General features: G+C 37.0%; 2 protein-coding genes across 2 annotated transcripts in view; one reads left to right on the top strand and one right to left on the bottom strand.

Moving 5' to 3' along the window:
* The window catches only part of CNBD1 (cyclic nucleotide binding domain containing 1), a 362719-nt gene that overhangs the window by 199047 nt on the left and 139622 nt on the right, over window positions 1–24050 (bottom strand). The gene's annotated exons all lie outside the window — the stretch shown is intronic.
* LOC129495754 (60S ribosomal protein L32-like) lies at window positions 3992–4399 on the top strand. The gene has a single exon (XM_055303460.1). The coding sequence runs from the start codon at window positions 3992–3994 to the stop codon at window positions 4397–4399; it is 408 nt and encodes a 135-aa protein (XP_055159435.1).

Here is a 24050-nt window from a genome sequence, read left to right as displayed (position 1 = left end):
CTCTCTAGTTGCTGATCACTGCAGGAAATCCTAAAAAGCTAACACCTGAGGCAACAAGGAGGGAAGTTTGAAGCAAAGCACAATCAAATGCCATTTAATCTAATCAAATTTGTGGTGACATGCGTTGCACAAAAATTCTTCAGAATAAAGCAGTAAGAGGAAAAGCTCAACAGGATGTAAACTAATGAAGAACAAAGTCAAAATCATAGTTAAAATGTTATTCTTCTCTACAAGACATACATCAAAGCAGAAAACTGCTTCTGCCCCACTGTGAAGACTATAATTATTTCTAATGGTTTATGAAGACAGGGCTTATGCTTGTCAAGTAGAGAAACATAAATGTTTTTCTTGGTACACATTGAAGTGTTTTATATGAAAAGACAACATCTTTGGAGTTAGTCACTCTTGGATATGAAAGACAGCTTTACCCATTGCAAGGTATGTGATCTCCTGTGTTGCATAAGCTGTGAACCTCAGTTTCTTCTTTTGCAAATCACAGAAATTTTTTACTCCTCAGACTTAATTTTAGTCCAACTAATAATTCAAAAATTAGTTTTAAACATTATAAATACAAAATTAAAAGAAAAAAGGAACATGTCAAAAACAGAGTTGAAATGGAAAAACAAAATGAACTTTACATATAAAAGGTTCACTGCATAAGGAGATACTCAGAAAATCCAACACTTTCCTTTACCCCAGAAAGTTCAACACATCCTATAAACTTTTTTTTCCCTTGTCAAAAGTGAACTGTTAATGCTTAGGGAATGCTCTGGAAAGGAAAATGTCAAATGGGAGGAAAGCCATGTGATTAAGGGAGCTATGTCTGCTTCCTGGTGTACCTCGAACTTCCTTTGCTTCTTGCATTAATTTCCAGTTAATCCAGTGCTCCAGGCCCTACTTTTGGCATTTAAATGTGCCTTCCCTCGAATTTCTTCTTAATCTGCTATAATTACTATGCACAACTTTGTAAACTAGAGGCTATAAGAGAGGAGGAGAAAAGAGCAGAATCAGAAGAAACAAAACTCCCTCATCGTGGCCGGCTCTATGAACTTTTCTACCACCCTGACTCTATTTTCTTTCTTGTAATCTGGAACTCAGAATCTAATTTAAGTCACTGGATGAAAGATGAATTGTTTTTCCTATCCTTTTCTCATCTGAAGGGCAGGAAATTTGTGGAAGGAAAGCACTCCAGCACAAATTTGTAGTTTTACTGAGTTCTCTCAGGTTCCTATATTCAATCATGCTCTTTCTGCATTAAAAATAGACTTTTAAATTAAAAATTCTCTGATGTCTCTGCTATGGGCTGAATTGTGTCCTCCCAAAATCCCTATGTTGAAGCCCTAACTCCAAATGTAAATATATTTAGAGTTAGTCATTAAGGTTATATGAGATCACAGGGTAGGGACCTAATCTGATAATATTAGTGTCCTTACAGAAAGAAACACCAAAGGGCTCACTCTTGCACATGGTTCTCTCTCTGCCATGTGATGACACAGCAAGGAGGTGGCCTTCGCAGTTCAGGAAGAGAGCTCTCACTAGAAACCCAACTGGCCAGCACCTTGATCTTGGACTTCCCTACCTCCAGAATTGTCAGAAAATAAATTTTTGCTGTTTTAGACACCCAGTCTATATCTTCTTGTTATGGCAGTCTGAGTGACTAATACAGCTCCTGTTTGATTTCTCACAAAACAGTCCCTTACTGTGATATTTAAAAATACATGAAAGGACTGATTGCTTCAGAATGTAAGAGTGATTTTAGGAACAGAAAAAAGACCAATTGCTTAACAACTGTTACTTATCATCCTCTGAGGTTACACTCAATACTACAAAAAAAAAACAAGGGATGTTCCAAACACAAAAATAATTACATAGTCTTTCACTCAGAAGGCAGTAACTGAGTACCTGCCATACGCCTAGTTACAAGGACAATAAGATTGTTGCCTTGCCAACAGGCAATTTAGTAGAGGACATAGACACATAATCTAGTAATTATGATGCAAAATCACAAGTTAAAAATAAAAGCTATTTATTGATTGTTATAATAGCAGAGAGATATCTAATCTAGTTACAGTGAAGGAAAATAAGAAAAAAAGACAATATTCAAATAGGGAGCTATCCAAAAAAGCATAAGCTTATCTCCTAATCAATTTAGTATGTTCAATGTAGGCTGTCAAGTGTATTATCTTAGGAAAGCCCTAGGTTTCCCAGGAATCCAAATCCAAACTAAACAATCCCTTTGCCCCTAAAATAGGGTAAAAGGTAATTCTAATGTGCAGCTACTAAGTTATTTTGCTCTGCATCTTGTATTTTGTGAAAACAAAACACAGTAGGAAACATAATTAACCTTCATTTAATCTGAAGCTTTTGCAGTTTAGGTGAAGAGGGTATGCTATTGTGAATGTGATGTTTTAGAAGGTTACAGACATTTGCTCACAATGCATAAATTATTTTTGCAGATTTAACAGAACTGCATTGGGCAAAAATTTCTGAAAATTTTATTTCTCTATTAAAATCTTGGGGTCCTGCTGCCTCTATGCACACAAGGTTCATAGGAGCAAAGACTTAATAGGCATAGCAATGGGACTGGGTTATCCAATGCTCCACAGGGCAAGAGGTAATTTGGAAATTTTAAAAATTAGCAACCTGACTATGAAATGAATAAATGGGTAAATATGACAATCCTTCTCTTTTGTAAATTATTTTTAAACATTCTAAGAAAGTGAACCGGACCAGTAAATAAATAAATAAATTTTAAAAGCACTAAAGAAGAAAGAAACATCAAGGAAATAACAGGAAAAGGAAGCATTTGCTCTAAGATCTAAGAAGAGTTTTACCTAAGAGTTTGTGCTTAATATTTCCAAAACTTGGGCCCTTCCTTTCTGTAGCATCTCTACCTCTTCTAATAGCTGCCATATGAGAAAGAGAGGAAAAAAGTTAAAAAGTGATCCCAAAGCCACCTTGCTCCGAGAAGCCTGAGCCATTAGTATTTTTGCATATCTGAATTCCTAACACAATTATCAATGCACCTGGATGATCTACAAAGTATCTCCTTCCCTTGCAATTAAGGGAGAAGTGGTAGGGTAGGGGGTTGTCACTCTCAGAAAAGCAGAGAGTATGGCAGAGACTGTACTGGTCAAGAGTGTTCTGAAGTAGATCCTGTCATGAATTCAAGAGTTATATTGCAGGCCTACTGTGTGCCAATATGCCTCAAGGCAATATCAATTTTATATACAAATGATTAGTGTAGGGTAATATGGAAGCATTTAAAGAGGAAATAATCTAGTCCCTAAAATTAGTATAGACTTCCCTGATAAAGTGACATTCAAAACTAAGGAAACCTAAGGAAATAGAAGTCATTTCCTATTGTAACCATAGGAAAAGAATATGTAGGGCTGAAAGGAGAGACAGTGAGAGATCTCTGGGAAATAAGGGGGGGAGGTAATTACTGGAACTGTATAGGCCATAATGCAATAAACCTAGAACACTTAAAGCAGAGATAGTAGGAGAAAGTGATACAAGATGAAATTGGAAATGTAGGTAAGAAGCTTAGAATCAATACCAAGTATCCAGGCTACTCATTTTAAAACACTCAAATCTGTGTCTTTGGAAGCCATATAAACTTCATAAACTGATACATGAAGAAAAGATGAAGAAAGGGAAAATAGTGACTATTGAGAGACCAGATGGGTAACTAATACAGATCCTTCAGGCAGGAAGCAACTCCCCAAATAGAAGTGTGGTAGCAAATGAGGTAAAACGAGGTGGATGTATTTAATATGTTGTTCAAATGAAGTTGATGTTCTACATGGCCTGTAATTGGATTAAACATTAATAAAAACTCTGAAAATCATGGAGATATTTACTATATTTTATAAAGGAATATCTTGAGAACTTTGCAAACTACTGCTCACAGAAATTTCCTTTAAAAATGCCACATACACTCTTTCTCAGCGCCACCTGCGGAGGTGGCAGCCATTGATTGCTGGGCATCATGGCTGCCCTCAGACCTCTGGTGAAGCCCAAGATCATTAAAAATAGGACCAAGAAGCTCATCCAGAACCAGTCAGACCGATATGTCAAAATTAAGTGCAACTGGCAGAAACCTAGAGGCATTGACAATAGGGTACACAGAAGATTCAAGAGCCAGATCTTGATGCTCAACATTGGTTACAGCAGCAACAAGAAAACAAAGCACATGCCACCCAGTGGCTTCCAGAAGTTCCTAGTCCACAACATCAAGGAGCTTGAAGTGCTGCTGATGTGCAACAAATCTTATTGTGCAGAGATTGCTCACAATGTATCCTCCAAGAACCGCAAAGCCATTGTGGAAAGAGCAGCCCAGCTGGCCATCAGAGTCACCAATTCCAATGCCAGGCTGCGTAGTGAAGAAAATGAATAGACAACTTATGTGCGTGTCATATTTGTATTAATAAAACCATAAAACTACAAAAAAATGCCATATACACTAAGGAAGCCACTTGATGGGATGAGCACTGGGTGTAATACTATATGTTGGCAAATTGAATTTAAATAAAATATTTTTTAAAATAAAAATAAAAATGCCATGTAGACATGCTCTCTTTCTGTAATGATTAATTTTATGTGTCCTTTTGCTAGGCTATGGTTCCCAGTTGTTTGGTCAAATAGTGGTCTGGATGTTGCTGTGAACATATGTTTTAGATGTGATTAATCTTTAAATCAAGAGACTTTTGCAATTAGGCCTCATCCAATCAGTTGACAGCTCTAAGCAAAAGACTGAGGTGTTGTTCCACATCTGCCTCCAGATTGTATCAAGTCTTTGGTTCTCTGGTGTTTGCTTCAGATTTTGACCTTCTCAGCCTTACAGTCACATGAGCCAATTCCTTAAAATAAATCCCTATCTCTACATAGCCATCCTATTGGTTCTATTTCTCCAGAGAACCATGACTAATACACTCTCTTTCCTACTGTTTCCTACTGATGGAAACAGTTGATTAAGCATCAGACTCTTGGTTTCAACTCAGGTCATGATCTCAGGATCCTGGGATCAGCCCTGCATCAGGATCCCCACTCAGCAGGAAGTGTGCTTGAGATTCTTACCCTCTCCCTCTGCCCCTCACCCCACTCATGAGTTCTCACTCTCTCACTCTCTCAAACGAATAAATAAATCTTAAAATAGAAAAATTTCCTACTCTTGGAAATCAGCTTTTCCTCTCAACAGGCTGCTCTCTCCCAGCTAGAGAGGTTTTCCAGTCAATCCATTACTGTCAATACCTCAACCACTGTACAACACCATGCAATTTACTTGCTTTCTCCCAGGGACCACCAGGCATTCCATGTCCTACTGCCATTTGCTGTTCACAGGAGGCCAGAAAATTGCCACTCCAGACATCTGCAACAACAATCCAAGTTCCCCGCAAATGGAAAGCCCCATTTAATGCATTTCCTATAAGAATTGACCATTTACCAAATTCTATACAACAAAAGAGTTGCCAAAAAATCACATGCAAAAAAAAAAAAGGTAAAATAAGGACATAATTATCTTACATGTCAGGAGATGAAAAGATCATGTTTATTCATATAACACTTAGCCCCTGTCATAGATATTTAGGAGGTAACAACAAAAAGACACAGTGATAAACTCAAAGTGGCAGACGTGAATGAGAGAGAAGAGGGATAGAGACAACTCTCAGGCTTCTGTTTTATGTAACTACACTAATGATAAAAGGCTCTTCATCTATTGAGAGAGGGAATACTGGAGGAAGAGCAAGTCTGAAATTAGAAGGTTGTGGAGAGATGATAAGTTAACTTTTGAGAATGTTGAATATGGGTGACCATGAGACATTCAATTTCAGAATTGACAGACTTGAAACTCAGAAAAGAGGTAACATGTGGGGTTACAAATCTATGAAAGGATGACTTTTAGACTCTTATCTAAGTCATTGGTGGCCCAGAAAAATTAATAGAGTAAGTAAGAAACAATAAGCCCTGAAAATTACCAGAATTTAGCAGTCAGGTACAAAAAATGGAGCCAGCACAGAAAATAAAAGTGGACTGCACAATAAGTAGGAGAGGGGATATTTTTATATATGTGCCAGTTAAAATTTGCAATTATCAATTAATCCCAGAAATACTAAATCTGATGTAGTTTCTCTAGACTGAAAATGTGAGACAAGCAAGAACTTTCCTAGTGAATAAATAAAATTATTCTTCAAGGATGGAAGGCTGACTAGAGTGAGAAGTGAAATCAGTAGATCTAAATCCCTAGCCTATTTCTCTTGTTATGTCTTTGCTCCTGCATATTTTAATTTCTCTTAGTTTTGTCTTTTGGAAAATTAAATTAATATATCTAACCATAATTCTTACATCTAAGAATTAATTCAATATAATACATAATAACAATATAGTATATTGAAACGTAGTAATCATTCCATAATGTGTATGTATATCCAATCATCATACTGTACACCTTAAAAATGTATAATTCTATTTGTCAATTATTCCTCCATAAAGTTGGAAAAATAAAAAGAACTTTGAAGATAAGCAAACTAAGAATTCAGTTGCAGACAATTCAAACTTTAAATGTGTTATCTGAAAAAATATATGTTCTTATTTTAATAGTATATTGGAAACTGATATATTCTGATAAATTAATGCATTTCCAATAACTTATCTTTGTCAGATATTGGTGAATACTACATTGTCATCAGTCAATCATCCTTAGAAGGTTATTAACTTCCACACAAGGCAATAATTCAAGATAAATTAACATTCTTGGGGATATATTAGAGAATGACAAAAAGGAAATAATCTTATATGAAGCTATCTTTATAATATATGCTCTGTTTTGTACATTCTTAAATCATTGTTTGCTTATCCTTATAAATTATTTATCCCCCTCACTCACAAATTGTACACCAATTAAATAGTAATTATATAAAACAGAAACATTACATTCTTTGAAAGGGTATACTAGAACCACCAAGTGATTAAATGAAAACATTTTAAAGGTTTGTTCACTTTACATTTGTATTCATAAAAAAATAAAATAGAAAAATGAGACATATAAAATGAAAATAAAAAGAAATATGTTCAACCTGGATTTCCATAAATAGGAAATTAAGACTGCATCTGAATATCCATCTGAGGAATTGACTAGCTGTATTATAAAATATCTACATGTTACTAATGAAAGTCATTCTGCATGAACACATTACATTTTCAATAGTCTCAAAGTCTAATATTATACAATTTTTAAATAGAAGGAAAGAAAAAATTCTTTGGGAAAAAATAAGGCTAAATTGTAATTCCCAGCCCATTTTTTCACCTCTCACTTACTCTTCAAATCTTAGCAATATGATTGCACCTCTAAGGCTCTATAAAGAACTGATCCTTATAAAAAAGGGTTTTCAATTAATAAATTCAATGGCTGATTCTAACTTCATTTTTGTCACTTTTCATAAAGTTTCTGAGATTCTTTATTAAATTATATTTCTTAATCCCCAATAAATCCAGACATACCTTCATTTAGCCCATGCCCTACCAAATCAATTTCTAGAACGTTAATTATATTTAATCTCTTGTTTCCACTTCCCATTTCCAGACTGAACTTAACTTATTTGGTTTGAAATACAAAATAACCTCAATTGATTCTTTCCATGCCCCTGTCTTCCCACCCCTTACACACATATACTTAAATCCATCCTATACAGCTGCAGAAAAATATTATTTCAGGTATACTTAGGTACTTTGGCTACGTGACTCTAAGGCCATACTTATAATGACTACCACTGGCTATAGAATCAAGTCTATGGTTAATCTATTACTACTCTCAGCACTATTAGATTCAGTTCCACTATATTCAACCTGTTTTTTTGTCTGTCATTCCACCTACTTCACTTCAAAGATCTATCTTTCCCACCAAACAAGACTTCCTGAGAATTCTAGGATCCTTCTAACCTTCAAGCCTTGTTGTTTCTTGTTTTCTGTCTTCTACTAATCCTTTTAAAGCCTACCTCAACTATATTCTTCTCTATGAAGTTTTCCCTAAATCTCCCTCGTTGAAGCCATCTCATTTCCTGTATTAACAAATCACTATGTATTATTCATATAGCCCATATGAAGACAGAGCAAGGATTAGACTCAGGTCCCCTTACACGTAATCACAAAATCCAGCATTCCTTGGCCAGGTCCATTGAAAGAAGAGCTGAAACACATGCCTGCTGAGTAAGCCCATGAAAATACAAAAGTAGGATATTCACCTAAAAAAGAAGCTCAGCTGCCAGAACCTGACCAAATCATTCTATACCAAAATGGACCAAATTAGGGAAGTTTTCAGCTATTATTAATGAAATAAAATTTCTGTCCCCTTTTCTCTCTCTTCTTCTTCTAGGACTCCTAAAATATGAGTGTTATTATGTTTGATGGAGTCATTGGGTTCTCTATTTTTGTGTTCTAGAATTCTTTGTTTTCTTTTTTGTTCCCCAGCACTTATCTTTCATGAACTTTCTCCCTCATCATAATACTATACATCATGTCCAAGGGTAGAGATTTAACAGGCTAATTAGACATGCAACACATGAAGAAGCATGATCTTTAAGTATACAGACGCAAAAAAAAAAAAAAATCCCACCTCTATGTATTTAGACTTCACTCCTTTTCCTAAGTCTCTTTAAAGCTCTTCTCAATCTCTCCTCAGAAAGCCAGCCTAAGGATTCTTACCTTTGTACTAGAGCATAAGTCCCAAAAAAGACTTGCCTGGAACTCACACCTGGCTTCTTGTCAATTTCTATTGTTTAGAGAGCCAGAGAGCCCAGTTTCATTATCAATATCATATTTGACAGTATATAATTACTCATGTTCATGCCATATTTATTCTCTAAGATTGTCAGTTTTGTTAGAGATTCTTTTTTTGTTATGCTTCTGTGCACCAAAATATCAAGAACAATATAAATGCTTAATTATTTTTTTGTTATACTGCATTAAACATTTCAATTTGCTTTCAAAGAGACTTGGCTTTTAAACCCATTTCTCAAAAAATTACTCTCCTACCTTTATAAAGAGATAAAAGGTTAATGAGAGCTTTTCATAACAAAATGCTAATAAAATCAATGCCAAAATTTACTCCTCCCTAGTAATTTTTTTAAATCTTTATTTTTTTTTAAAGATTTATTTATTTATTTATGAGAGACCCAGAGAGAGAGAGAATGAGAGAGGCAGAGACACAGGCAGAGGGAGAAGCAGGCTCCATGCTGGGAGCCTGATGTGGACCTTGATCCCTGGACTCCAGGATCACGCCCTGGGCCAAAGGCGGCGCTAAACTGCTGAGCCACCCAGGGATCCCCCTCTTCCCTAGTAATTTTAATCATAATACTATTACGACTTTTAACAATAAAATATTTCCTTCAGGAATTATTTAAAATTATCGCGATTAAATATTATTAAAAACTTAAATTATTTAAGCACAGTATTTTAAAACAAGCACTACTAAAAAGAGTTATGACTATTAAATGTCAGGGTACAGAAAATCTGATAAATTCATCAATAATTTATAAAATAACTTATAAAAGTCACAAATGCTCTTTTAATATTATCCCAACAGATAGCTATGGCATATGGATAGAAAGTATCCCACTGTCCTCAGTCAGGTACAGTATAACTAAGACTACTTAGTTTTGCTATGCAAAGAGCATTTTATTGGGCATTTCATGCCAAAAGGGGCCAATTGAGTTACAACAATCCATCATTAGCAATCCATTAACCTCTAACATTACTTAATATTCATAAGTATTAGTAGGTGGCAATGTCAAAGGTGAAACATTTGAAAAATGTCTTTGAAACAGGGGGAAAAAACTAATATGCCTTTCAATTTGAAAGTTACAGTCATAAGCAGGCATGCATACAACCTGGCCTTTGGAAAAGAGGATAGAACTTTTGCAATCAATTTATCACTTCAAAAAAGCCATTATATAGTGACAAATGACTATGTGCACATAACGTGATCACAAAATTTTTCTTTTTCAGAATAAACATGGGGTAATGGAAAGAGCTGTAGACTCACAGCCAAAGAAATTGTGTTCTCTCCCAGGCTTCAACACCTGCCACCCACATGACCTTTGTTAAGTCATTTAGTATCTCTGGTCTCTGTTACCTCATCTGTAAAATAAAAAGGTAAACTCAATGATCTCTCAAGTAATTCCAAGTTCTAAAATTCTAAGACTCTCAGGAATATATTTCAATGGAAGAATATCCAAGACTTTTGTCTTACAATATCCCTCAACAATATGCTTACTGCTGTTTTACCACACAATGCCATATTTTGCTCTATTTTTTGATGTAGATAGTGAATTTTTTCCATTCACTTTAAATCTTCAATGTGTCTAGTTTTGGTTCTTTATACCCACTAGGTCTTCAAAAAAATATGTATAATGGATACTAAGAAGTGTTTCACTAACATCGATGTTTCTGCTTCCCAGGTAATTCCTGATACTCATTTGTATTTTATTTTATTGAGGTAGCTGAATTCACTGCCACTTCCAGGAAAGAATCTTGTCATTTTGGCCAATCCAGGAATCATGTCACATCCTTTTGGGGACAGTGATTGATTCAAAAGTAGTCATGTGACCAAACCTGATTTAAACAGAGTAGATTTTGAGTTTTTGCTTTGAATGCTGGGTGCTTTTCTTTCCTCTGACAGTACTATGTCTAAATGTAAGGTATGGAGTAGTTCAGCTAGACAAAGGATTAAGCTGATACCCAAAGGAAGGCCAAGAGGAGGAATTGAAGAGAATTGTCACTGTAGCCCCACTAAACATTATGAACCTCTCTTTAAATCTGTGCATAAAGGGATCCCTGGGTGGCGCAGCGGTTTAGCGCCTGCCTTTGGCCCAGGGCGTGATCCTGGAGACCCGGGATGGAATCCCACGTCTGGCTCCCAGTGCATGGAGCCTGCTTCTCCCTCTGCCTGTGTCTCTGCCTCTCTCTCTCTGTCTCTCATGAATAAATAAAATCTTAAAAAAAAATTAAAAAAAAATAAATCTGTGCATAAAGTTCTTAATGCCCTGGGACTTTTGGTTTTAGGAGAAAGTGATTTGCTTTTCAGTTTAAGGCAGTGTAAGTTGGATTTTCTCTTACATGCAGCTACTGAAGTATTCAAACGCAGTCAATTACTGAACTTGCAAAAGATCTGATTAGCAACACCTTGGGAATCTCTCAAAAGCTAAATAATGACTATAAGAAATATGTTAGAATATTTTATTTTGTTTTATGGTTTAACATCAATTCTATAATCTGTATTTTCAGTAAATGTAATTCCATAAGCTCTAGAGTTATTTTATTTTCTGTAGAACCATCATTTTGAAAAAAAAACAATGTTCTGGCCTTTGAAAGCAGGTTTATAATATTTGCACTATCCAAGGGACAGTATTTCAAAATGGTAACATCTGAAAATCTGAACATAATAATTATTGCTTCAGAAATATCTCCATATACTTGTTACAAAATATTCTGCTCCCTGCCCATGTACCTTCCTTTTCTACTTTTAAAAATCTTATTTGCATTCTGCTTAGCAAGTAGAAACTAAAAAGAATGTCTCTCTCATGCTCTAAGAACCAGAGAAAACCAAATAATCAACAAAAGTATAATTCTCTTTTTAAAAACCAGCAGAAATTAAAATAAAATAAAATAATAAAATAAAATAAAATAAAATAAAATAAAATAAAACAAAATAAAATAAAATAAAAACCAGATCAGAGAGCTGGGGTTGCAAGACAAAAAAATATGACTGAAATCTAAGGAAAGTCAGATGTGTTCAAGTGAGAGAGAGTCACAAGCTGAGGCAAAACACAGGAGGAAGAGGCAGTGGGTAAGAATCCCAGTAAGAATCTACACGATTTGGTAAGAATCCGGCTAAAAATCACCTTAAAATTTCTTTAAAAATGTGAGTGAGAGCTATAATGTTCTTATAAAACCCATAGGAACGTCAGACTCCATGAGAGTTCACATCCATTCATGGAATCTTCACCGACCTCCCTAAGACCTTAGTAGCGATTCTAGTAGCAGCTCAGGATGAAGAAAAGAGGAGGAACAGCTATTGAAGAAAAAGTATCAAGCCCTACCTGGATCCCTCTCCCCTATCTCTACCGTGGAACCAAACCTTAAAGCATTCCAGGAAAGGCAGCAAACTCCATCATCCTCAAGATACTAGTGGAGAACCACTGCATTTGGGAACTATGGAAAGGCAGTGAATAAAACCTCCGTTCCTTTGTATGGGCAGGAAAGCTCCCTGTGTCCAGACAGTTCGAGACCCCACCACTGGGGGAAGGCCAAAATCACTGGAAAGTCCAATTCCCAAAATCCAGGGACAAAGGGCCTGCATAAGACAAAGGCTGCATCAGGACAGCAGATAACCTCCCTGTAACTTCCAACTCCAGGTTAATAAACACAAGGAAACAAGTAACAGCAATCTCCTGCTGAATAAAGTACAAGAACTTACCTCCCTGAAGCGCAAACTCACAGGAAAAGCCTAAAGCTAAAGGTGTAACAGGAATATTGAAGAAAACTTGCAACCGAGCCCTCACCCTAAGTACAAAATAATGCTAGAGGAGTTTACAGTGAATGATAGAATGAAGGTAACCACATACAAAAAAAGAGTGAAAAAAAAGAAGAAAGAAAATAAAATTCACCCCAATCCACCATTCCAAAAGCTGAACAAAGAATCCAACCTTGTTTCCAGACATAAATACTATTTACCCTAATATCTTACCTACACCTTTCTATTTTAAAGTTTATTTATTTGTTTGAGAGAGAGAGAGAGAGAGAGAGAGAGATGAAAGAATGCACATGGACAAGTGAGCGGAGTAGCAGAGGGAGAGGGAGAAAGAAATCTCAAGCAGATTCCCTGCTGAGCAGGGAGCTCAATGGGGGTCTCAATCCCAAGACCCTGAGATCATGACCTGAGCCAAAAACCAAGAATTGTACACTTAACTGACTGAGCCACTCAGGTGCCCAAAAAGTATAGAATTTTAAAAAGCTCTATTAAGACTCTATATCAGAGAGAATATCTCTCAAAACATAAGAAAAAAAAAAAGAAAAAAAAAAAGAAACAAAGGTAAAATAAACATGTTTGGGGGCAAGCAAACCCTGAGACAATTCATTGTCAGCAGGCCTGTGCTACAAGAAATATTAACTCAATTTCTTCCAGTGGAACGATTTTGGGTCTACATAAAGAAATTAAAAGCTCTGAAAATGGCAAAAATAAAAATAAATATTAAAAAAAATTTATTAATTGCTTTAAAAGACATTTTATTATCTAAAACTAAAACAGAATCAATGTACTGTGAATTTTACAACATACATAAAATATATGAAAGAAGTAGTATCAAGAATTTTAGAGAAGTGGAAATAATACTGTTGTAATGTTTTAACACTACATTCAAAGTGGTATTAAATATTTGAGGGTAGATTATGATAAATTAAATTTGTGTATTGTTAATTATAGGTAACTACTAAAAACAGTTCTTAAAGAATCATAATTGGGGTGCTGGGTGGCTCAGTCAGTAAGGCGTCTGCCTTTGGCTCAGGTAGTGATCCCAGGGTCCTGGGATAGAGCCTGCTTCTCCCTCTCCTTCTGCCTGTCACTCCCTCTCCTTGTTCTCTCTCTCTCTCTCTCTCTCTCTCTCTCTCTCTCTCTCTCCTTCTGTCAAATAAATCAAATCTTTAAAAAAAAGAATCATAATTAATAAGCCAATAAGGGAGATATAAGATGGAATCATAAAAAATCCTCAATCTGAAAGAAAATGCAGGATGTAAAAAAAAAAAAGAAAAAAAAAGAAAAGAAAATGCAGAATGTGAAAAAAACAAAACAAGAACAAATGGAACATAATAGAAAACATGAAAAATGAAAGATTTAAATCCAACCACAGTAATATTAGATGAACTTAAGTGGTCTAAACACCATAATTCAAATACAGAGATTGTGAGATTGGATTAAACATACACATATACACACAAGATTGAGGTATATGGAAAGGACAAGAAACCAACTTTAACCATAAAAATATAAATATTTTTAAAATAAAATGATGGGGAAAATATACCATTCTAACAGTACTCAAAAGCAAGTTACAGTAGGCAACAAAAGAAAGAAAATTATTAGGATTAAGAGGGACATGACATAATTATAAAGGGATCAAGAACACATTAATATGCTAAATGTGTATTCTTCTAATAGCAAAGTTTTAAAATGCATGAAGCAAAACTAATAGAACTAAAAGGAGGAATAAATAAATCCATAACTATTGTTAGAAATTTCAACAATCCTCAATGAGTAATCTAAGATATATAGTTAGAAAAAATTGGAGAAATGACTGAACACCTGAATATTATCGACTTACAATTATATAATTATCTACCCAAAAAGAGAAAAATGCACAAGTCATATTCACTTAGATAAACTCTACTTCCCAGAATGGTAATAAAACAAGCTTTTTTTTATTTTTTTATTTTTTTAAATAAATTAATTTTTATTGGTGTTCAATTTACCAACATACAGAATAACACCCAGTGCTCATCCCGTCAAGTGTCCCCCTCCGTGCCCGTCATCCATTCACCCCCACCCCCGCCCTCCTCCCCTTCCACCACCCCTAGTTCATTTCCCAGAGTTAGAAGTCTTTATGTTCTGTCTCCCTTTCTGATATTTCCCACACATTTCTTCTCCCTTCCCTTATATTCCCCTTCACTATTATTCATATTCCCCAAATGAATGAGAACATACACTGTTTGTCCTTCTCCGATTGACTTACTTCACTCAGCATAATACCCTCCAGTTCCATCCACGTTGAAGCAAATGGTGGGTATTTGTCGTTTCTAATGGCTGAGTAATATTCCATTGTATACATAAACCACATCTTCTTTATCTATTCATCTTTCGATGGGCACCGAGGCTCCTTCCACAGTTTGGCTATTGTGGACATGGCTGCTAGAAACATCGGGGTGCAGGTGTCCCGGCGTTTCATTGCATCTGAATCTTTGGGGTAAATCCCTAACAGTGCAATTGCTGGGTCGTAGGGCAGGTCTATTTTTAATTCTTTGAGGAACCTCCACACAGTTTTCCAGAGTGGCTGCACCAGTTCACATTCCCACCAACAGTGTAAGAGGGTTCCCTTTTCTCCGCATCCTCTCCAACATTTGTGGTTTCCTGCCTTGTTAATTTTCCCCATTCTCACTGGTGTGAGGTGGTATCTCATTGTGGTTTTGATTTGTATTTCCCTGATGGCAAGTGATGCAGAGCATTTTCTCATGTGCATGTTGGCCATGTCTATGTCTTCCTCTGTGAGATTTCTCTTCATGTCTTTTGCCCATTTCATGATTGGATTGTTTGTTTCTTTGCTGTTGAGTTTAATAAGTTCTTTATAGATTTTGGAAACTAGCCCTTTATCTGATATGTTATTTGCAAATACCTTCTCCCATTCTGTAGGTTGTCTTTGAGTTTTGTTGACTGTATCCTTTGCTGTGCAAACGCTTCTTATCTTGATGAAGTCCCAATAGTTCATTTTTGCTTTTGTTTCTTTTGCTTTCGTGGATGTATCTTGCAAGAAGTTACTGTGGCCAAGTTCAAAAAGGGTGTTGCCTGTGTTCTCCTCTAGGATTTTGATGGAGTCTTGTCTCACATTTAAATCTTTCATCCATTTTGAGTTTATCTTTGTGTATGGTGCAAGAGAGTGGTCTAGTTTCATTCTTCTGCATGTGGATGTCCAATTTTCCCAGCACCATTTATTGAAGAGACTGTCTTTCTTCCAGTGGATCGTCTTTCCTCCTTTGTCGAATATTAGTTGACCATAAAGTTCAGGGTCCATTTCTGGGTTCTCTATTCTGTTCCATTGGTCTATGTGTCTGTTTTTGTGCCAGTACCACACTGTCTTGATGACCACAGCTTTGTAGTACAACCTGAAATCTGGCATTGTGATGCCCCCAGATATGGTTTTCTTTTTTAAAATTCCCCTGGCTATTCGGGTCTTTTCTGATTCCACACAAATCTTAAAATAATTTGTTCTAACTCTCTGAAGAAAGTCCATGGTATTTTGATAGGGATTGCATTGAACGTGTAAATTGCCCTGGGTAACATTGACATTTTCACAATATTAATTCTGCCAATCCATGAGCATGGAATATTTTTCCATCTCTTTGTGTCTTCCTCAATTTCTTTCAGAAGTGTTCTATAGTTTTTAGGGTATAGATCCTTTACCTCTTTGGTTAGGTTTATTCCTAGGTATCTTATGCTTTTGGGTGCAATTGTAAATGGGATTGACTCCTTAATTTCTCTTTCTTCAGTCTCATTGTTAGTGTATAGGAATGCCATTGATTTCTGGGCATTGATTTTGTATCCTGCCACGCTACCAAATTGCTGTATGAGTTCTAGCAATCTTGGGGTGGAGGCTTTTGGGTTTTCTATGTAGAGTATCATGTCATCGGCGAAGAGGGAGAGTTTGACTTCTTCTTTGCCAATTTGAATGCCTTTAATGTCTTTTTGTTGTCTGATTGCTGAGGCTAGGACTTCCAATACTATGTTGAATAGCAGTGGTGAGAGTGGACATCCCTGTCTGGTTCCTGATCTTAGGGGAAAGGCTCCCAGTGCTTCCCCATTGAGAATGATATTTGCTGTGGGCTTTTCGTAGATGGCTTTTAAGATATCGAGGAAAGTTCCCTCTATCCCTACACTCTGAAGAGTTTTGATCAGGAATGGATGCTGTATTTTGTCAAATGCTTTCTCTGCATCTAATGAGAGGATCATATGGTTCTTGGTTTTTCTCTTGCTGATATGATGAATCACATTGATTGTTTTACGAGTGTTGAACCAGCCTTGTGTCCCGGGGATAAATCCTACTTGGTCATGGTGAATAATTTTCTTAATGTGTTGTTGGATCCTATTGGCTAGTATCTTGTTGAGAATTTTTGCATCCATGTTCATCAGGGATATTGGTCTGTAATTCTCCTTTTTGGTGGGGTCTTTGTCTGGTTTTGGAATTAAGGTGATGCTGGCCTCATAGAATGAATTTGGAAGTACTCCATCTCTTTCTATCTTTCCAAACAGCTTTAGTAGAATAGGTATGATTTCTTCTTTAAACGTTTGATAGAATTCCCCTGGGAAGCCATCTGGCCCTGGACTCTTGTGTCTTGGGAGGTTTTTGATGACTTCTTCAATTTCCTCCCTGGTTATTGGCCTGTTCAGGTTTTCTATTTCTTCCTGCTCCAGTTTTGGTAGTTTGTGGCTTTCCAGGAATGCGTCCATTTCTTCTAGATTGCCTAATTTATTGGCGTAGAGCTGTTCATAATATGTTTTTAAAATCGTTTGTATTTCCTTGGTGTTGGTAGTGATCTCTCCTTTCTCATTCATGATTTTATTAATTTGAGTCTTCTCTCTCTTCTTTTTAATAAGGTTGGCTAATGGTTTATCTATCTTATTAATTCTTTCAAAGAACCAACTCCTGGTTCTATTGATCTGTTCCACAGTTCTTCTGGTCTCAATTTCGTTGATTTCTGCTCGAATTTTAATTAACTCTCTTCTTCTGCTGGGCATCGGGTCGATTTGCTGCTTCTTCTCTAGCTCCTTTATGTGTAAGGTTAGCTTTTGTATTTGAGTTCTTTCCAGTTTTTGAATGGATGCTTGTATTGCGATGTATTTCCCCCTCAGGACTGCTTTTGCTGCATCCCAAAGATTTTGAACGGTTGTATCTTCATTCTCATTAGTTTCCATGAATCTTTTTAATTCTTCCTTAATTTCCTGGTTGACCCTTTTATCTTTTAGCAGGATGGTCCTTAACCTCCACGTGTTTGAGGTCCTTCCAAACTTCTTCTTGTGATTGAGTTCTAATTTCAAGGCGTTATGGTCTGAGAATATGCAGGGGACGATCCCAATCTTTTGGTATCGGTTCAGACCCGATTTGTGACCCAGTATGTGGTCTATTCTGGAAAAAGTTCCATGTGCACTTGAGAAGAATGTGTATTCAGTTGAATTTGGATGTAAAGTTCTGTAGATATCTGTGAAATCTATCTGGTCCAGTGTATCATTTAAAGCTCTCGTTTCTTTGGAGATGTTGTGTTTAGAAGACCTATCAAGGGTAGAAAGAGCTAGATTGAAGTCACCAAGTATAAGTGTATTATTATCTAAGTATTTCTTCACTTTGGTTAATAATTCGTTTAAGTATTTGGCAGCTCCCACATTCGGGCATATATATTGAGGATTGTTAAGTCCTCTTGTTGGATAGATCCTTTAAGTATGATATAGTGTCCCTCTTCGTCTCTCACTACTGTCTTCGGAGTGAATTTTAGTTTATCTGATATAAGGATGGCTACCCCTGCTTTCTTTTGAGAACCATTTGAATGGTAAATGGTTCTCCAACCTTTTATTTTCAGGTTGTAGGTGTCCTTCTGTCTAAAATGAGTCTCTTGTAGACAGCAAATAGATGGGTCCTGCTTTTTTATCCAGTCTGAAACCCTGCGCCTTTTGATGGGGTCATTAAGCCCGTTCACGTTCAGAGTTACTATTGACAGATATGAGTTTAGTGTCATCATGATATCTATTTAGTCCTTGTTTTTGTGGATTGTTCCACTGAACTTCTTCTTAAAGGGGAATTTTAAGAGTCCCCCTTAAAATTTCTTGCAGAGCTGGTTTGGAGGTCACATATTCTTTCAGTTCCTGCCTGTCTTGGAAGCTCTTTATCTCTCCTTCCATTTTGAATGAGAGCCTTGCTGGATAAAGTATTCTTGGTTGCATGTTCTTCTCATTTAGGACCCTGAATATATCCTGCCAGCCATTTCTGGCCTGCCACGTCTCTGTGGAGAGGTCTGCTGTTACCCTAATATTCCTCCCCATGAAAGTCAGGGACTTCTTGTCTCTTGCTGCTTTAAGGATCTTCTCTTTATCTTTGGAATTTGCAAGCTTCACTATTAGATGTCGAGGTGTTGAACGGTTTTTATTGATTTTAGGGGGGGATCTCTCTATTTCCTGGATCTGAATGCCTGTTTCCCTTCCCAGATTGGGAAAGTTTTCAGCTAGGATTTGTTCAAATACATATTCTGGCCCTCTGTCCCTTTCGGCGCCCTCGGGAACCCCAATTAAACGTAGGTTTTTCTTCCTTAGGCTGTCATTTAATTCCCTTAATCTGTCTTCATGGTCCTTTAATTGTTTGTCTCTTTTTTCCTCAGTTTCCCTCTTTGCCATTAACTTGTCTTCTATGTCACTCACTCGTTCTTCCACCTCGTTAACCCTCGTCGTTAGGACTTCTAGTTTGGATTGCATCTCATTCAGTTGATTTTTAATTTCTGCCTGATTGGATCTAAATTCTGCAGTCATGAAGTCTCGTGAGTCCTTAATGCTTTTTTCTAGAGCCACCAGTAGCTGTAGAATAGTGCTTCTGAATTGGCTTTCTGACATTGAATTGTAATCCAGATTTTGTAACTCTGTGGGAGAGAGGGCTGTTTCTGATTCTTTCTTTTGAGGTGAGGTTTTCCTTCTAGTCATTTTGCTCAGTGCGGAGTGGCCAAAAACAAGTTGTATTGGGAAAAGGAGAGATAGAGAGAGAAGGAAAGAAAAGAGAAAAAGAAAAAAGAAAAAGAAAAGAAAAAGGAAAGAAGAGAAGAAAAGGGAAAGAAAAAGAAAGAAAGGTGAAAAAAAAGGGGTTGGGGGAAGCAATCAGAAATCAAAAAGAAAAGAAAAAAGAAAAAAAAAAACAAAAAAAAAAACACGGGGGAGTATTTCTGAATCTGTAGACTTTAAGTCCCTTGACTTCCCCTGGAACTGGTCCGTCCAGCTGGTCTTCTGGGGGAGGGGCCTGTTGCGCTGATTTTCAGGTGTTAGCACTTGGGGGAGCTGCTCTGCCCCTGCCTGCTGCAGGGCTCAGCGGGGGTTGTTTACCCCGTGAGGTCCCAGGAGGAACAGTCGCAGTTGCTATGGCAACTCTGGAAGCCTGGATTCAGCCTCCGCAGGAACTACGGGGCTCGGCTCTCGTCTCCGTCGCAGGGCCTGGAGGCTCCGGGGCGGGGCCGCTGATCTGCTCAGCTCGGGGCAGGAGCGTCCTTGCTGTCCTGGACCCTCCCGGCCTCTGCCTGTCCCGGGGGAGGCCGGATCCTGGGCTGTGTCCCGGCGCCCTGTGCTCCGGGGCCTGCGCTGTTGGATTCGCGCTCCCGCCCCGCAGCCCCCTCCGCGGAGCCGCCGCCCGAGCCCCTCCGAGCTGCTCCGGCCCCGCCGTGCGCGCTGCAGCCCTTAGGGAGCTCGGCGCACTCTCCCGGGGCGCAGGTGTCTGTTAGTGTCCCCGGGAGCCCGAGGGCATCCCCGCCCTCCTGGGTCCTGCTCCAGCTCCCTGCGAGCCCCTTTCCGCCCGCCGGGAAGGTTGGTGCAGCTCCTGCTCCTCCGGGACGGGGCTCTCCTGTCCTGGGGACACTCGCCCCGGCCTCAGCCCGGCTCCTCGCGGGGCCCCTCCCCCTCGGAGGCCTTTTGTTCCTTTATTTCTTTTTCCCCGTCTTCCTACCTTGATAGAAGCGCGAACTCTTCTCACTGTAGCGTTCCAGGTGGTCTCTCTTTAAATCTCAGGCCGAATTTGTAGATTTTCAGGATGATTTGAAGGTTATCTAGGTAATTTGTTGGGGACAGGTGATTTGGGGACCCTACTCTTCCGCCATCTTGCCCCTCCCCCCGCTTTTTTTTTATTTTAAAGATTTATTTATGTATGTATGTATTTGACAGATAGATCGAGAGAGCACAAGCAGGGGGAGTGGCAGGCAGAGGGAGAGGGAGAAGCAGGAGCTTCTGCAGGGAGCCCTTTGCAGCACATGATTCCAGGACTGTGGGATCATGACCTGAGTTGAAGGCAGCCGATAACAAACCCAGCCATCCAGGCACCACAAAACAAGCTTATTTTTTAAAAAACTGGAAACATGGAAGGGAATTAGACTAGAAATAACAGAAAGATATTTGGAAAATCCCAAATATTTGGAAATTAAACAATATACTTCTAAATAACCCACAAATCAAAAAGAATCAATAAGAAAAATTAGAAAATATTTTGAATTAATTGAAAATAATAATACAACATCAAAAATTAAAAGATTGCAGCTAAGTCAGTGATTAGAGAAAACTTTAGAACACTAAGCTTAATTTACAAAACAATAATAGTTTTGAATCAATGATGTAAACCTCCATCTTAAGAAATAAGATAATAAAGAGCAAAATAATCATAAACCAAGAGAAAAGATAGGAGCAAAAAATTTTGAGAATATAAAAACAGAGAAAACAAATGAACACCAAAGATCGTTGTTTGACAAAGAAAATTGACCAACTTTTAACCACAGTGACAAAGAAAAAGAAAGAAGACACAAATTATTGATACAAGAATGAGAGAAGAAACATTAGTCATTGTAGTTCCTACAGATATTACAAGAATCTTAAATTAATATCATGAACAACGTTAAGGGAAAAAAATGAGTATGTCATTTAAATTGACAAATTCATTGAAACATTTTAACTACCCCAGCTCACTGAAGTAGACACGGAAAACCTTGATAGACCTAATAATCTATTAAGAAAAATAACTTGTAATTCAAAACCATCCCACAAAGAAGACTCCTGAGAAAGTTCAGTGCCCTGGCAATTCCCTAAAATATTTAACTATGAAATGATAAAAATCCTACACATTCATTTCCAGAAAAAATAGAAAATAAAACTAATATTCTCTTTCTAATAATTACATAAAAAATCAGTGACCTAAAATATCCTAATTAATTTTTAAGAAGAACAAAATTGGAGGACATATCCTACCTGATTGCAAGACACATAAAACTACAATAATTAAGACAGTGTGATATTCATGAAAGAGCAAATATACACATGAGTGAAGCCAATTACAAAGTTCAAAAATAGACCCACAAATATATGTTCAATTGATTTTCAAGCAAATAGTGCCAAGAGATGCCAGTAGGGAAAGTGAAGTTTTTTTAATAAATATTGTCAGAACAATTGGATATCCACATGGACAAAATGAACACTGACTCTTATCTCACATCATACACAAAAGCCAACCAAAATGAATGGGAAATCTAAATGTAAAATTTAAAACTGGAAAAAAAACACTGAAGGAAACCTTTCAACCTTGAGTTAGCCAAATATTGATTAGGTAGAGCACAAATAACATGAAGCATAACAGAAAAACCTAACAAATTAGACTATATTGAAATAAAAATATTCTGCTCTTTGCAAATATATATATACATATATACATAAATATATGTACATATACACATGCATACATATACATATTTGCAAAGAGCAATATATATATATTGCAAGCCACAGAATAAAATATATATATATATTGCAAGCCACAGAATAAAAAATACTTGTAATATCTTCCCAGGAAAAAGATTTCTATCCCTTTAAGGTATCCTTCTAACTCAATAAGAAGATAAACGGCTCTATTAAAAAATGGGCTAGGGGTGCCTGGGTGGCTCAATTAAGTGTCTGCCTTTGCCTCAGGTCAAGATTTCAGGGTCCCAGGATTGAGCCCTGCACTGTGCTCCTCACTAAGTGGGGAGCCTACTTCTGTCTCTCCCTACACCCCTTCCCCCCCATTCATGCTTGTTTTCTCTCTCTCTCTCAAATAAATAAAATCTTTTTTTAAAAAAAATGGGCTAAAGATTTGAATAGATGTACAAAAGAAGACATATAAATGGTGAATATGCCCATGAAAAAAATGCTCAACATCAAGTATCCCCAAGGAAGTGCAAATTAAATCCTTAGTCAGATGCACCTACATATCCATTAGAACAGCTAAAATTAAAAAGACTGACAATACCAAGTGTTAACAAAGATAACAAAGGCAACTGCAATTCATATATTAATAATGGAAATGTAAGATGGTACAGCCTCACTAGAAAACTGTTTAGTGATTTCAACAAATGTTAAAAATATCCCTCCCATAATCTAGCCATTCTAGTCCTAAGAATTTATGAAGACTTGTACGAATATTATCACAGAACTTTTATTCATAATCCAAAACTGGAGTGAACCCAAATACATAATGAATAAATAAACAAAATGTAATATATCCTGATAATGGAAAACAATTCAGTATTAATAAGAAACAGATTAGTACAAGACATGAGTGATCTCAAAATCAGTAAGCTGATGGGGATCCCTGAGTGGCTCAGCAGTTTGGCGCTTCCCTTCAACTCAGGGTGTGATCCTGGGGTCCTGGGATCAAATCCCAATCTGGCTCCCTGCATGGAGCCTGCTTCTCTCTTTGCCTGTGTCTCTGCCTGTCTCTCTCTCTCTTCTCTCATGAATAAATAAAATCTTTTAAAAAATCAGTAAGCTGAGTGAAAGAAATATGCCACAGAATCCATATTGTCTTATTCCATTTAATCTTAAAAATAGAAACTTAAATGACCAAAATAAATAAGTAAATAAGCAAGTGACGGTTTCCTGTGGCCAAGAGAAGAGCGAGGGATGGACTTCTTATGGAAACAATGAATTTTTGGAAGTGACAAGATTTTTTCATCTTGTGTTGATGGTTTCAAAGTTATATTTGCCACAATTTATCAAATTATGCACTTTAAATGCATGAAGTTTATTGTAAATAAATTCTGCCTACATAAAGTTGATATTAAAGTAATTCTCAATAAACTTCTAAGAGCAGATACTCTACAGATCTATAGACTACATAAATGGAGACCACTTTACCCTTTATTCTGGAATAACCTCAAATTATGCCTAAATAGCTTTTGAAAATTTACAGCTGTTTCACATACTAGGCTCTCTGATATTTGGTTTTGGTTGTTGTTGGGGTTTTGTGTGTGTGTGTTTTCTATGTAAGGATGTCTTAAATACAAACGAAAGTGTCAAAGCCATTGATGTAGCCTATATTAGTCCCTTTTATCTTACTAGTCCCAACTACAGCAGACTTCTCATAAATGGAGAAACCCAAACATATGAATATCTTTGATAAAGTAATGGGTCCAATGGAGTGATTCCTCTCAAATTAATCATGTTTATTTTGTCAGAGGAGAAACATTGGTTCTAG

This window comes from Nyctereutes procyonoides, unplaced genomic scaffold, assembly GCF_905146905.1.
Source record: "Nyctereutes procyonoides isolate TBG_1078 unplaced genomic scaffold, NYPRO_anot_genome, whole genome shotgun sequence".
Classification (NCBI taxonomy): Eukaryota; Metazoa; Chordata; class Mammalia; order Carnivora; family Canidae; genus Nyctereutes; species Nyctereutes procyonoides.
Note: the sequence above shows the minus strand (reverse complement) of the source record. Positions and strands in the feature narration are given on the sequence as shown.